The following is a 14,827-nucleotide window of genomic DNA, read 5'->3' as shown; positions in this document are numbered from 1 at the left end:
ACGTGAGGGGAACAAAAGTTGTTATCTGCATATTTTCTTAAGAATTAAAAACTAAATCAACCTAAGCATAAGATACCGAGATGACTGATACTACAAGTGTACCGAAATGGATTAAAGAAAAGCGGTAAACGAGGTAATGCAACTAAGAATTCAAAGGGAGTCACTTAATGTCACAACAAATCGAAAGGAGAAATATAACCATGAAAAAAATGAAGAAAGAACTACAACATCAAAGAGAACTTTACAACCAAGCGCAGTCTGAAATTCAATATTTGTTGAGTCAAAAAGACAAATTGATATCAAAGATCATCAAAATTAAAACACCAGATATTAATGTAGCAACTCCAACTGTTAAGAAGCAATTTTACAATTTTTACACAAAATTTCTCCCGCGATTTACGAAACAACTCCTAATTTCTGATAGCACATACAAATTAGTAAACCAAAATGACATTAGTAATGAGGCAGCTATCCATTCGTATCCGTCATCTACAATTCAAGACCTGGGCAACATTGCCAACAATTATGCGCGAACAACTGAAGCAGAATGTCTGATAGTTCACACTTGACATAATTCAATTGACATAAGTCAAGATACTAAAACTATACAGACTAGCTATTTGCAAATTGCCAAAGAAAAGAATGGTACATTTGGGAAACTAACCACCATGAAAAAGAGAAGTTCAATTGCGAGTTGACTGACATTGCAGATGGACAAAGAGGGGCAGATTCCAAAACACCGATATCTAAGATTTGAACTATACTTTGGATCAAGCAGATATTCGATTGGGTGGCATCCATCCAAACCATACTGGAATCCAAAAAAGGTGTTCAGCCTCCGAAATTATATTTCATGTGTTGTGTATCAGCCTGCATGATGCATTGTGTCTGTGAGACAAATTAAAAAACTAAAACTGGAAACGTTTTAACTGGAGCAGCAATGGTCAGATAGAATATAATGTTCGGGTGACTTATGGTTTTTAAAAAACGATTTCCAAATTGATATTTTTTCGCTTTTCAACTGAACATTTAAAAAGGCTCATAATTCAAAATTTATGTTTATGGTTTTGGTCCTTAAATTTTTAATACAAACTTCTAAGTAAATGTTATCTTTCAGTATGTGGCGATTTCAATCAGGGCCCAGCCTTGAAAAAAACTCAAACATTCCAAAGTTACGAACCAATCAAACATTCGAAAATTCAAACCAAATCCAGGGCCCAACCTTGAGAAAATTCACATTCAAAAGTTACGAAAAACACTTTGCAAACTAAAGGTCGTATTCTAAATTTTTCTTTACTAATATGCGGAGTGTCGCAAAAAAACACGAGGAAATCAAACCTTTTTAAGCCAAACGTACCTAATAATTACTGAAACATGGGGCAACGACAAACATAATACACCACTGAGTTTTTTTAAGCAATAAGCAATATTTCATTCATCAAAGTAGGTCAAAATTAACGCTACTGTCAAGGGGTGGTGGAGTAGGAATATGGATAAAAATTACTTTCAAATATAATATCAGGAGCCATTTAAAATCTATTAAAAGAAAATTTTTCGAATCATTAAGGGCTGAAATAATTGAACCATTTAAAGAACAACACATCTAACAGCTTTTTGAGCTATTTTTTGTCAATACACAACATATTGGATATATTACTGGTTGGGTATTCTATTGTCTTACTGTCTATGTATTCTATTCTTGGTGAGATCAATCCATATTCTTACTAACATACACATTTAAATTCAGCTCCATATTTTTCTTAATTTCGCATCTGAAACAATCAAATTTTACCATGAACTATACTTTGGATCAAGCAGATATTCGACTGGGTGGCCTCCATTCAAACCATACTGGAATCCAAAAAAGGTGTTCAGCCTCCGAAATTATATTTCCATGTGTTGTGTATCAGCCTGCATGATGCATTGTGTCTGTGAGACAAATTAAAAAAGAACTAAAACTGGAAACGTTTTAACTGGAGCAGCAATGGTCAGATAGAATATAATGTTCGGGTGACTTATGGTTTTTAAAAAACGATTTCCAAATTGATATCTTTTCGCTTTTCAACTTAACATTTAAAAAGGCGCATAATTCAAAATTTATGTTTATGGTTTTGGTCCTTAAATTTTTAATACAAACTTCTAAGTAAATGTTATCTTTCAGTATGTGGCGATTTCAATCAGGGCCCAGCCTTGAGAAAGCTCAAACATTCCAAAGTTACGAACCAATCAAACATTCGAAAATTCAAACCAAATCCAGGGCCCAAACTTGAGAAAATTCACATTCAAAAGTTAAGAAAAACACTTTGCAAACTAAAAGTCGTATTCTAAATTTTTCTTTACTGATATGCGGAGTATCGCAAAAAAACACGAGGAAATCTCAAACCTTTTTACAGCCAAACGTACCTAATAATTACTGAAACATGGGGCAACGACAAACATAATACACCACTGAGTTTTTTTAAGCAATAAGCAATATTTCATTCATCAAAGTAGGTCAAAATTAACGCTACTGTCAAGGGGTGGTGGAGTAGGAATATGGATAAAAATTACTTTCAAATATAATATCAGGAGCCACTTAAAATCTATTAAAAGAAATTTTTTCGAATCATTAAGGGCTGAAATAATTGAACCATTTAAAGAACAACACATCTAACAGTTTTTTGAGCTATTTTTGTCAATACACAACATATTGGATATATTACTGGTTGGGTATTCTATTGTCTTACTGTCTAGGTATTCTATTCTTGGTGAGATCAATCCATATTCTTACTAACATACACATTTAAATTCAGCTCCATATTTTTCTTAATTTCGCATCTGAAACAATCAAATTTTACCATGAACTATACTTTGGATCAAGCAGATATTCGACTGGGTGGCCTCCATTCAAACCATACTGGAATCCAAAAAATGTGTTCAGCCTCCGGAATTATATTTCATTTGTTGGGTATCAGCCTGCATGATGCATTGTGTCTGTGAGACAAATTAAAAAGGAACTAAAAATGGAAACGTTTTAACTGGAGCAGCAATGGTCAGATAGAATATAATGCGTTGGGGTGACTTATGGTTTCTGAATAACGATTTCCAAATTGATATTTTTTCGCTTTTCAACATAACATTTAAAAAGACTCATAATTCAAAATTAATGTTTATGGTTTTGGTCCTTAAATTTTTAATACAAACTTCTAATTAAATGTTATCTTTTAGTATGTGGCGATGTCAATCAGGGCCCAGCCTTGAGAAAATTCAAACATTCCAAAGTTACAAACCATTCAAATATTCGAAAATTCAAACCAAATCCAGGGCCCAGCCTTGAGAAAATTCAAACATACAAAAGTTACGAAAAACAATTTGCAAACTAAAGGTCGTATTCTAAATTTTTCTATACTAAAATGCGGAGTGTAGAAAAAAACACGAAAAAATCTCAAACCTTTTTACAGCCAAACGTACCTAATAATTAATGGAACATGGGCAAACGCCAAACATGATACACCACTGAGTTTTTTAAGCAATAAGCAATATTTCATTCATCAAAGTAGGTCAAAATTAACGCTACTGTCAAGGGGTGGTGGAGTGGGAATATGGATAGAAATTACTTTCAAATATAATATCAGGAGCGTTTTAAAATCTATCAAAAGAAAATTTTTCGAATCATTAAGGGCCGAAAAAATTGAACCATTTAACACATCTAACAGCTTTTTGAGCTCCATTTTTTTCAATACACAACATATTGGATATATTACTGGTTGGGTATTCTATTGTCTTACTGTCTAGGTATTCTATTCTTGGTGAGATCAATCCATATTCTTACTAACATACACATTTAAATTCAGCTCCATATTTTTCTTAATTTCGCATCTGAAACAATCAAATTTTACCATGAACTATACTTTGGATCAAGCAGATATTCGACTGGGTGGCCTCCATCTAAACCATACTGGAAACCAAAAAAAAACGTTCAGCCTCCGAAATTATATTTCATGTGTTGGGTACCAGCCTGCATGATGCATTGTGTCTGTGAGACAAATTAAAAAGGAACTAAAAAAGGAAACGTTTTAACTGGAGCAGCAATGGTCAGATAGAATATAATGCAGTCGGTTGACTTACGGTTTTTCAAAAACGATTTCCAAGTTGATATTTTTTTCGCTTTTCAACTTAACATTTAAAAAGGCTCATAATTCAAATTTGATGTTTATGGTTTTGGTCCTTAAATTTTAATACAAACTTCTAATTAAATGTTATCTTCTTTTAGTATGTGGCGATGTCAATCAGGGCCCAGCCTTGAGAAAATTCAAACATTCCAAAGTTACGAACCATTCAAACATTCGAAAATTCAAACCAAATCCAGGGCTCAGCCTTGAGAAAATTCCAACATTCAAAAGTTAAGACAAACAATTTGCAAACTAAAGGTCGTATTCTAAATTTTTCTTCACTAATATGCTGAGAGTCGAAAAAAAACACGACGAAATCTCAAACCTTTTTACAGCCGAACGTTTTCAGCAAAAAGAAAAACGCCTTTTAACAGGGTTCGCTTCCAATAATGGGTTACCCATTGTCAAAAAAAGTCAGCCAACTTGGACAAATGGAAATAATAAAAACTTTAATTGATCATTGCTTAACTGCAAAACTCAAATTTTCGATTCAATAACATTAGAACAAATGTTTGGAAATGATCATCTTCCTCAGGTGTTCGTTTCATCCTAACACTTCAATAATGAGAAAAGGATAGCGCAATACCTTTACAGAGATACCAACATTTTTTCTAGAGCTGTAAAAAAAAAGAATTGCCTCAACAGATTGTATAAAAATGTATCAACAAATTCCAAACGCAAATTCCAAATGTTTTCAAACATGTTTGACAATGTGTTGAACAACTGAGGTCCTATAAAAAATGAAGAGCCAACGAACAGTTTCAGCAAAAAAAGTAATATCCACGGAATTATCCAAACTTAATAACGAAAAACATCTACTTTTTAATATTTGGAAGGAGAAGAGAGACCGTTCCGCTTATAATACATACAAAATAATCAGAAACGCCAATAACCCACAATTAAGAAAACCAAGTAATGCGTATGCAAAAAAAAACTTCGTGCGCTTTCCTTATTTAAACAGCAAGAGAATTTATAAACACAAAACTCAAACAAAAGCTACGAAATAACAAAAATTCCCCAATTCGAACAATAATATTTGAAAAGATGAAACACAGATGGCTACAACAGAACAGAGCATCGGGTTCTGGATTTCTTCCCGCATGGTCGTTCAGCTGTAGTAAAATGGCTATTGGAAAACATTTACAGTTCGCAATAAACGAATGTATTTCGAACAATGTTTTTCTAGATGTCCTTAAAAAAGCATATGTAACTCGAATTAACAAAACAGATAATCCACTTGGATCAGTGAGCTACAGGCCATTTTCAATGACACCAACTCTTGCTAAAAAATTTGAAAGCCTTACACTCCAACAATTGTTAGAACAGGTTGAAGAGCACAAGATATTAAATAAAATTCAGTTCGGAACTCTTTGAAAATAAATCGTTGAATGACACTGCTATTTCACTAACGAATCAATAAACCAACTTGTAGAACAAAATAAAGCTGTTATTTATTTTTTTCTTAGATTGATCAAAAGTGTTCAACTCAATTTCTCACAAAATCTTGAAAAAATTCAAAGTATGAGTTTGGAGCTGAATCTAAAACCATGATGAATCTATCTAAACAGAAAACAATGCGTCAAAAACGGAATCATTTAATCAGACTGGACAACAATTAACCACTGAGTCCCTCAAGGAACAGTCCTCGGGTCGCCTAATTTTTATACTGTATATTAACAATTTCTCGGAAAAAGGAAAAGCGAAGAAGTTCTACAACAGATGATGCATGTATAATATCTTATTAAAAACAAATCAAGTCCTTCATACAAAAACCTGTATTTTTCAAAAAACATAAATAAATGAAACAGAATATGTTAAATTTAACAGAGATAAAACTGAGAGACTTGTTTCTTTCAAAAGATCGCCCGCCTTCCAAGGAATTTCATTACAATGGAAGTATCATAAAACCGAAGGTCAGTTGTCGTTATCTGGGCGTATTGACAATAATTTGAAATTTGACTTAAAACTAAACAAAATTTTAATAAAAATGGCAACTGTTATTAGATCAATCTATTTAAGACATCTAATACCGTTAAAAGCAAGAACTGTACTTTTTAAATCACTTGTTCTGTTACATTCCGAACTCAGTGCAATTTTTCTCCAATCTCTGCAAGCCTCATCACTTCTGAGAATAAAAAGACAAATAAATTGGGGCGATAAGGATTGCCATAAGCGTAAAAAGTTTGACAGCGCAAGGGATGTTCTAATAAGAGATAAAACTTTACCTGCCGGGCTTTTCATTGAAAAACTTCTTTCTAACTGTTTGATTTAATTAAGCGTTACAAGGGAAGTGGTCAAATAGCCAAAAAGATGTTTTTCAAACTTTTTGGAAAATATGTGATGAGAGAAAATTTCCGAATTGTCCAGTTTTTACCAAAAAGATATGTGCCAATCTACATGGAGTGACCGATCAATAGTCAGTGGAACAACTTTTGAATAGAAATACGGAAAGAAAAAACAAAAATCAAGTTTAAGTACAAGGTTTTAGAAACTATTCTTACTAGTATTTTAAGGACCAAATACTTCTAAGTTTTTCATTCAATCCAAATAATTGAATAAAAAACTTAGAAGTATTCTACCTGACCAGCAGATCAATTGAAAAACGCCAGCCAGAACTCAGACGAAATCATCTCAAAAATCATCTCAAAAAGAGAATCAAACAAACAAACTAAACAAAAACATACTTATTGCTAGAACTCTAGAAGCTTTTAACCCGAAGACAAAACTTGATCCCATCATTTAAAACTATTTGAAAAAAATTCAAAAAATAATTTTTGTCTCTCTCAAAGCGGTCCAGGATGATATCTGGAGGACCTGAAACAAATTCATTGGCCCTTGAAGATCGATTAACTGTCAGAAAGTGACAGGAAATTTAAATGAAATCAATTTTAAATTTTAAAGAATGTTGCTGAAAATCGTAATACTAATTAATACTAATATCTTCAGATTCAATTCGGTGTCTCTAGAGGCTATCCAGTAACCAAATTCCAACCATAAAAAAATCATTCGCTCTAAGAGCGATCACCCGAAAATTTCAAAAGAAATTCGTTCTATTAAAATGTCAGAAACCATTCCCTTGGCCCCTAACAAACAAGTTATAACAAACTATCAAATCCTGGAGGGGATAACCTGGCTAGTGAGGCAAGAAAAACCAGAAAGGTTTTCAAAGAACTTGAAAATTGCCAATTTTATCAAAAAATTTTTAAAATTCGAATATTTAAATTGTTGAAAACAACTCCATCGACACTCACAACCATGCAATAATCTTTTACAAGACCGTGTCATAGATTTTCAGGCACTTGAGAATGGAAAAATATAAATGACAAAAATTTTAGGAAAACTGAAAAAATTGCAGACTTTATCAAAAATGCAAAAATTGGAAGACATTAATATAATGAAAACCATTCCCTTCTTACTAGAAACATTGCAGTGCTCTATTATCAAAACTTAAAAGAGATTCCCTGGGCCCTGAGCCTGGAAAAAATCAAAATAAAAATTTTCAAAAAAAAATTGAATCAAATTGCAAAAATTGTAATCATTTTGCGTGTTTGCGTTTGTAGTACCAAAAAATATAGCCTATAAAATGGCTATAACAAAGTATTTGTCTGGCATAAGACCTTCATGAACTTTTTAAAACTTTAAGCTCAGACTAATCAAACAAAAACTCAGACTAATCAAAGCAAGAAACCAAAACATGACAAATTGCACCACTTTGAGCCCAAAAACTCCAAAAAATGACATTTTTAACCTTAAATTAAGGTCATCCCAGCACCTGCACCACTCTATGGAATTGACGTACTAATAAAGCACACTGTCAGCCTCTAATGAAATTAACTGCCTTCTGGGATTTACCTGCATATCCCGTTTTGAAAGATCAAATTCATTGAAAAAATATGTGAAAACATATTTAAAAAAAAATAGCAGGACATATTTCAAAATGTGAAAACATATTTCAAAATCAAGTCTTGAAACAAAGAATTGTATTCTCTGTTTCAAGACTTGTGGACATATTTCAAAAAGTGAAAACATATTTCAAAATCAGGTCTTGAAACAAAGAATTGTATTAATTTATGACCTGACAATCATTTACTTCGCTTTAAAGGGCAAATGAGAGCTGTTACTAATGAGACTAAGCAATAAAACAACACAAGAACAACAAAAACAAGCACGAACTTCATGAACTTTCTAAAACTTTAAGCTCAGACTAATCAAACAAAAACTCAGACTAATCAAAACAAAAAATCAAAACATGACAAATTGCACCACTTGGAGCACAAAAACTCCTAAAAATGACATTTTTAACCTTAAATTAAGGTCATCCCAGCACCTGTACCACTCTATGGTATTGACGTACTAATAAAGCACACTGTGAGCCTCTAATGAAATTAACTGCCTTCTGGGCTTTACCTGTATATCCCGTTTTGAAAGATCAAATTCATTGAAAAAATATGTGAAAACATTAAAAAACATAGCAGGACATATTTCAAAATGCGAAAACATATTTAAAAATCAAGTCTTGAAACAAAGAATTGTATTTATTTATGACCTGACAATCATTTACTCCGCTTTAAAGGGCAAATGAGAGCTGTTACTAATGAGACTAAGCAATAAAACAACACAAGAACAACAAAAACAAGCACGACTAAAAACTCAACTTTTAATTTTTGAAAAGACAATATCAACATCATTAATCATTTGCTATGAAAAGAAACTTCCAACTATTTTCCTCTATTTCTCATTAGCAACCCGTCATTAAATGTCGATGAGTCCCATCACTTTATTCATAAAATTAAATGGTAAGACAAAATAACCGAAAATCGCAAAAAAACTCGTTGAAATTTCTTGAAAACAGTTAGTATAAAAGTCGCAAAACGCAACAGCTACTGAAGGATACAATTACATCAACTAATTGAGTTCTCAATGACCATCGTTGAGACCTGTCATCAATAAGATTAAATGATAAGACAGCAATAAGTACAACAAATACTGGCAAAACTAAAAAATTCACTAAGATTTTTTTTGAGATCGAACAGGCGTACAAGTCACCAATGAGACTTGTCAATAATGCGACTAGGAGTTAAGACAAAGTTGAAAAGAATAACTCGCAAACTCAAAAAATTTGATAACTTATTGAAAACAATGTCAAAGTAATAGAAAGCACTAGCTTTGAACAAACAATTAAACCGATAAACTTAACCCCTATTAGCAGCATCAGATACCTGTCCCCATTGAGATTAAATGCTAAGACATCAAAAAGTACGATAAATACGTTTAGAACTCAAAAATTCACTTAACATTTTTGAGAAAAAGTCGTGTCAAAGTCATGAACACTACTAGCTATCAAATCTAGCCGTTAATTAGGTTCTTTGACTCATTAAAAACCGAACATGCCTGTCATTGATGACACTAAGTCGTAAGACAACAGATAATTTTAAAAAAGGGGGCAACATCTAAAATTCACAAATATTTTATGACAATAAATAATGGCAAACTCATAAAATTTTTTAGCTGCCCCTAAATGAACTCAAGCAAAGACAAATAGGCAAAATTAGAACACATCTGTACGTTTGTAAAAGGACTGCAGGAGAGGAAACTCTGAAAACAGAAGTCAAATTGACGCACCTGAAAAAAACCCATCACAAAAACCGCCAAATTGTTCAAGCACCAATTTCTCACTCCACTTTAAAGGTATTTTGAAAAAATTCACGCCACAAACCAACTCGATTATTTGCTCCCATTACTATTTCAGTAAGACCAAAACCACCACTCTAATTTGACTCAATGACGTGAAAAAGCCGAAAAAAGCGTGAACAGATCTTAAAAAAAAGACAGCGCCCCAATATAATTCAAATTCTTTCAATTGTAATAACTTATGACGTACAAATTGCTCTCGAACGACCAGCACTGCGGTATTCAATTCAAAACTGTTTTAGTAGTTGGGAAGTACCTAATGGACTTCCAATGATTTAAGAGCTAATATTACATTACTACACTATTTACATTGAAAAAAATAATTAACTTCGACTTTACTGTCATCCTTTTTTTCAGTTGCTTTAAATCCTGATGAGAGCAATTTAACAGACTACAATCATGTCAAGCGTTAAACAGATCATTTGAGAGTGGTCAAGTGTAAAATCGAGAAATAATTGCACAAACATCACAACAATCATTACTAATTGCTACAAACTATCTTGAGTTGACTGGCTTTAATAGTTTGTAGATTTGTTTTCGGCTTATTATTTGAAGATATTTTATGCAATGATAATTAACTTAGATTTAGAAACCTTTGCCTGTTTTAGAATGACAATTCCTTTTTAATCCCTGTTACAATTCAAAATTAAATCGCAGAAATTAACAGAACAATGTTTATTTTCGGGCCAATCATTTCGATCGTTCATTTGCATTGCAAATTTATGGGACCGACTAAAAACATAGGTGGCCGATTGCGAGAAAATAGCCGCAATAGCTTCGTAGATCTGCAGTCTCAAAAAGATGGTATAAGAAATAGACCAAAAAAAGATTTTCTAAAACGCTGAGCTGTAGTATTTTAAGAATGTTTAACTTATTGCTGCTTCCATCAGCTGCACCTGAATACCCTTCAGTTAGAGTGACACACACATTTGATCTTATCTATTTGAATTAAAGTAAAGAAATATCAATTTCAAAGTGAGGAAGTCATTTTTGAAAGTCACGTGTGACCAAAATTTTAATCACGCGAATGACTAAAAAAACACTTACGAATAAGAGTGACAAACAGACGTCACGCACGCAAATCAGTTGAAGTTGCAGGAACGAATAAAAAAGCAGATTTTAAGTGGTGCTTGTGACGTCATATGGTCAGAACAAAACATAACCGACTAACGTCGGGCGAATTGCTCTCAAACGACCGGCTGGCTTCGTCAGTAGGCAGTCACTGTTTATAGAGGCTAGCTTTAGTTTGATTCGACTCTGCAAACTTTTCTAGCCATGTTAGTAAATAAATAAACTGATATTTTAAAAATTTGCAATATTGCAAAAATTAAAAGTTTCCAGATTCCGCAGTAAAAGTTTAAAACCATTTTTTGTCTCCGGAGTTCAGTCAAGTAACCCATCTGCAAGAGTTAAAAAGTTTCGTTGGCCAGTAATTGTTGTTAAACTAAAAAAAATAGGACACAAAAAATTCAAAAATTTTGAAAACAATTGCAAATTGTAACAAAATTTTGCCAAAGAATTTGTCAAGAAGATTCAAAAACCTTAAAAAATTGCAAACTTTTTTTAAAAAAAAATTGCGTAAATTCATATTAAAATCATGAAAAACATTCCTTTACATCTGGAAACTATAAACAGTATCCCATTATCAAACCCTAGAGGAGGCTATACAGCTCTTGAGGCTTAGAGTTTTATTTTTTAAAATTGATAAAATTTGTGATAATAAAAAAATTAAAATTAGTCTAAGGCCAAAAAATCCCAGTAACTCATCGAACCCTAACGGAGGTTTTTTTGACCCCTGAGGCTGAAAAACACGTGAATGACAAAAATGTCAAAAAAATTGTCAAAACTCTTTAAACATAGCCGGTAGATTGCCGGAATAGCTGCGAAAGAATAGACCTGAATGCCATATAATAGAGATAGAAACAGATAAAGATCTAAATTCAAAAAAACGACGTCGCTCAAAAAACTAGGCTAAAAAACATTCAGTGATAAATTAATAAAGCTTAAAATTCATTCCACAGAAGCCTCTTATTAGGGACCTTTACTGCACATAGTTCCTTTGACCTTAAACAAATTCAAATTAAACTTAAGTTTTAAAGTGCAAAAGTCATTTTATTGAGTGAGGTAAGTCACGTACGATCAAAATCTAATCACGCAAATAACCTAAACACTTTCCTCAAAGCGAGTGAGAAATGACGTCACGCGCGCAAATGCCGTTAGAGGAAGAAGTCATTCAGAAAATTAGACTTTTTCAGCCTTGCTGTGCGAACAAACGTAAAACGAAAAAAGAGCGTCAGACGACGAAACAAAAAAAAACCAAGAGCACCGCAATACAGCTACGCTCAGCTTACAGCTTCGCAGCTATAAAAAAGTTTTGTCAAAGAAATGTCCTTGATTTTTAAATCTTGAACATTTCATTACATCTAGAAACTATACAGTAACCTATTGTCAAAGCCTAGAGGAGGTTCCTTGACACCTAGGGCTTATAAAACTCACAAAATGACAAATTTTTAAAACGCTTGAAAAATTGTGAGAATTAGTATAAATTTGCGTGTTTTTAGCGAGCGGCTGTCCGTCAGTAGCTAGCCAAGGGGGAGGGGCGGGTTGCACCAGGGCTGATGTTAGGGGGGGGGGGGTCGAGCAGCACGCAGCAGTGGAGGGGGTGGCAACAGCGCGTTGGGGGGTGAGGACAATAGTGTCTGGTGGTCAACAGATGGCGTGTCTTCAACCTCTAAGAACCCCTTTCACACCATAAGTATAAGTCTCCAAAACAGTTTGAGCTGAAAAAGAAAAGGCTCTAAGAGCACTGGTGAAACAGCACTGAAAGGCTCTAAGTCGAATGGGTCAGACGAAAAATCGGTCAAGCGAAAAATCGCATAAAAAAGACCGACAAGACTAATCTAACTGCTTAAAACTTCGTTTCAGAGCAACTAAATACATAGCACAATAGACCCACAATGGACCACGACTTGAATAGAAAAACCAATTAGAAAAAAATCCTATCAAAAAAGTCGGAAAAACAGTAAAAATCAAAGCAAAAATGCCGCATGTGAAAAAAGAACCACTAGCGACAAAGCTAATTTTTGTTCTTATACCGTTTTCTCAATCTACATAAGAATTCGAAGGAATAAATACGCCGCAAAACCACTCACTTTTTCGCTCCACTTTCTGTTTCGGCGTGACCAAAATCATCGCTTCAATTTGACTTCAAAAATCATGAAAAAGCGTGAACAGATCTTAAAATAGCCGGAATCATTCCGGAAACAACTCAAAGGGGTCAAGGGCAAAAAACCAGCCTGTCGAGACTACTTTATGATGGCAGTGAGTATCAAAAAGAAAAGACGAAAATTCAATTACGGTTTCAAAACGTACAAGTACAAATACAGAGTGAGAACAAAATTTCAAGCAATCAAGACAATCATTGCTCAACCAAGTTTGGACAAGCCAAAATAAGCACAAAAAATCTCTAATTTTGAAATAACCCAAAAAAATATTAAAAATAATTTTAACAATTTTTTGAACTTTTTTAAATCAAAATTCAAAAAAAAAATCTGGATAGTAACAAAGAATCTGAACTTAATTTGTAATAAAAACTGCCCACGATCATTAGCCTTGAATTGAGTTACAAGTAAAAGCAATAAAATACAATAATGGGCCGAAAATCGGTAAAATAGCCTAAAAACAAGAAAATTAGTTGAAAAACATTCAAATTAGCGTAAAACTCCCTTCAATTACCAAAAACCTTTAAAACGCTATCAAAACAAATTGAAGATTATAACTTTAGTCCAAAATAACTGCTAAGACAACCAGATCTTTAAAAAGGAAAAAAAGGCCAATAATAGCCTCAGCTATCGCTTTGCGGCTGTTAATATCATGCTGATTAACTACGGCAACTAACTGTTTCGTTTTCCCACATTCCCGGATGTGACTGAATATATGTGCAAATGAATTGGGAATTATTCCTCGCAGTTCAGGTTGACTCCTAACGCCTTCCATAGTGAAGGTTTTCCCCGTCCCTGTTTGTCCATAAGCAAAAATGGTTCCTGAAACCACCCATTTAAAAGAGAAAGATCTTCGCCTTCTGTATTTAATCCTTCACATTTTCCAAATCCTTCATCTAATGTAATAACCGTTACGTTAAACACTTACGCGTTCACAGATAACAAATGGCCAATTACATTGAGTTATTTAATATATATTAACTATAACGATCTAACTGACGCTGTTCTTGTCTTAAAAATATTTAAATGCTTAAATTTGTCTTTAGGTCATATTGCCATATCTAACCGTTGTACCCCTCCAAAACGTTGTCGACGATTTTTCTAGCAGTAATGTTGTAAACATCTGCTTGCTTCGAGGTATCACTGAAAACATTGTCAAATGTAAAAGTTTTCGGCGGCTCATCTGCATTCGATTGCGGATTTTGGACAACAATTTGTCCTCTCATCTCATCAACATGCACAATTTTCCGGAACTGTGTTTCTTTATCATTCATCGGCCGACATCTAACTACCACGGCCACATTGTTGTCCTCTTTGTCTTTAGCTGGTGCCATTGTGATATCTTAAAACCATTATTCAAAATTAAACTTTATGGATTAAACAAATCAAATTGGGATAAATTATATATCAAATTGGAAAAAAATCATATCAAACTTCGGATATTGATGTAATGTTTGACCTCTTTACTAATACAATTGTTCAAGCGCTCCAATAAAAAAGTATTTTATCAGAAATGGCAAAAAACAATTTTTCTCTATCAGAAAAATGAATATCTAATACCACAAGACAGCTGATGATTAATCGTGGAAATTTCCTGAACGATGAGAAATTCAAACAATTTTTCTCTTGTCAAGAAAATTCAAATACTTCTTTTAGTGCAGATTATAAAAATTTATCAAATTTAATTGAAGCCGCTGAAAGCGACAGGAAAAAATGGTTGTTTATTAACGAGATCAGAAACTCAAACTCAGCCGAACATAACAT

At 33.2% G+C, this 14,827-nt stretch overlaps 1 protein-coding gene across 4 annotated transcripts in view; it reads right to left on the bottom strand.

Moving 5' to 3' along the window:
* The window catches only part of LOC142341569 (kinesin-like protein KIF3A), a 116,079-nt gene extending 101,620 nt beyond the window's left edge, over window positions 1–14,459 (bottom strand). Inside the window, exons 1-2 of one of the 4 annotated variants that reach the window (XM_075392612.1) lie at window positions 14,130–14,459; window positions 13,741–13,885 (exon numbers count right to left, since the gene is read on the bottom strand). In XM_075392612.1, coding sequence (XP_075248727.1) covers window positions 13,741–13,885; window positions 14,130–14,397 — 413 coding nt within the window. In that variant the 5' untranslated portion in view covers window positions 14,398–14,459. The remainder of the gene's footprint in view (window positions 1–13,740; window positions 13,886–14,129) is intronic. The other 3 variants (XM_075392613.1, XM_075392614.1, XM_075392615.1) reach the window with 3 other exon arrangements.
* Window positions 14,460–14,827: the final 368 nt, after the last annotated feature.

The sequence above is a fragment of the Convolutriloba macropyga genome, chromosome 6, assembly GCF_964194025.1.
Source record: "Convolutriloba macropyga chromosome 6, txConMacr16.3, whole genome shotgun sequence".
NCBI classification, from domain to species: domain Eukaryota; kingdom Metazoa; phylum Xenacoelomorpha; order Acoela; family Convolutidae; genus Convolutriloba; species Convolutriloba macropyga.
Note: the sequence above shows the minus strand (reverse complement) of the source record. Positions and strands in the feature narration are given on the sequence as shown.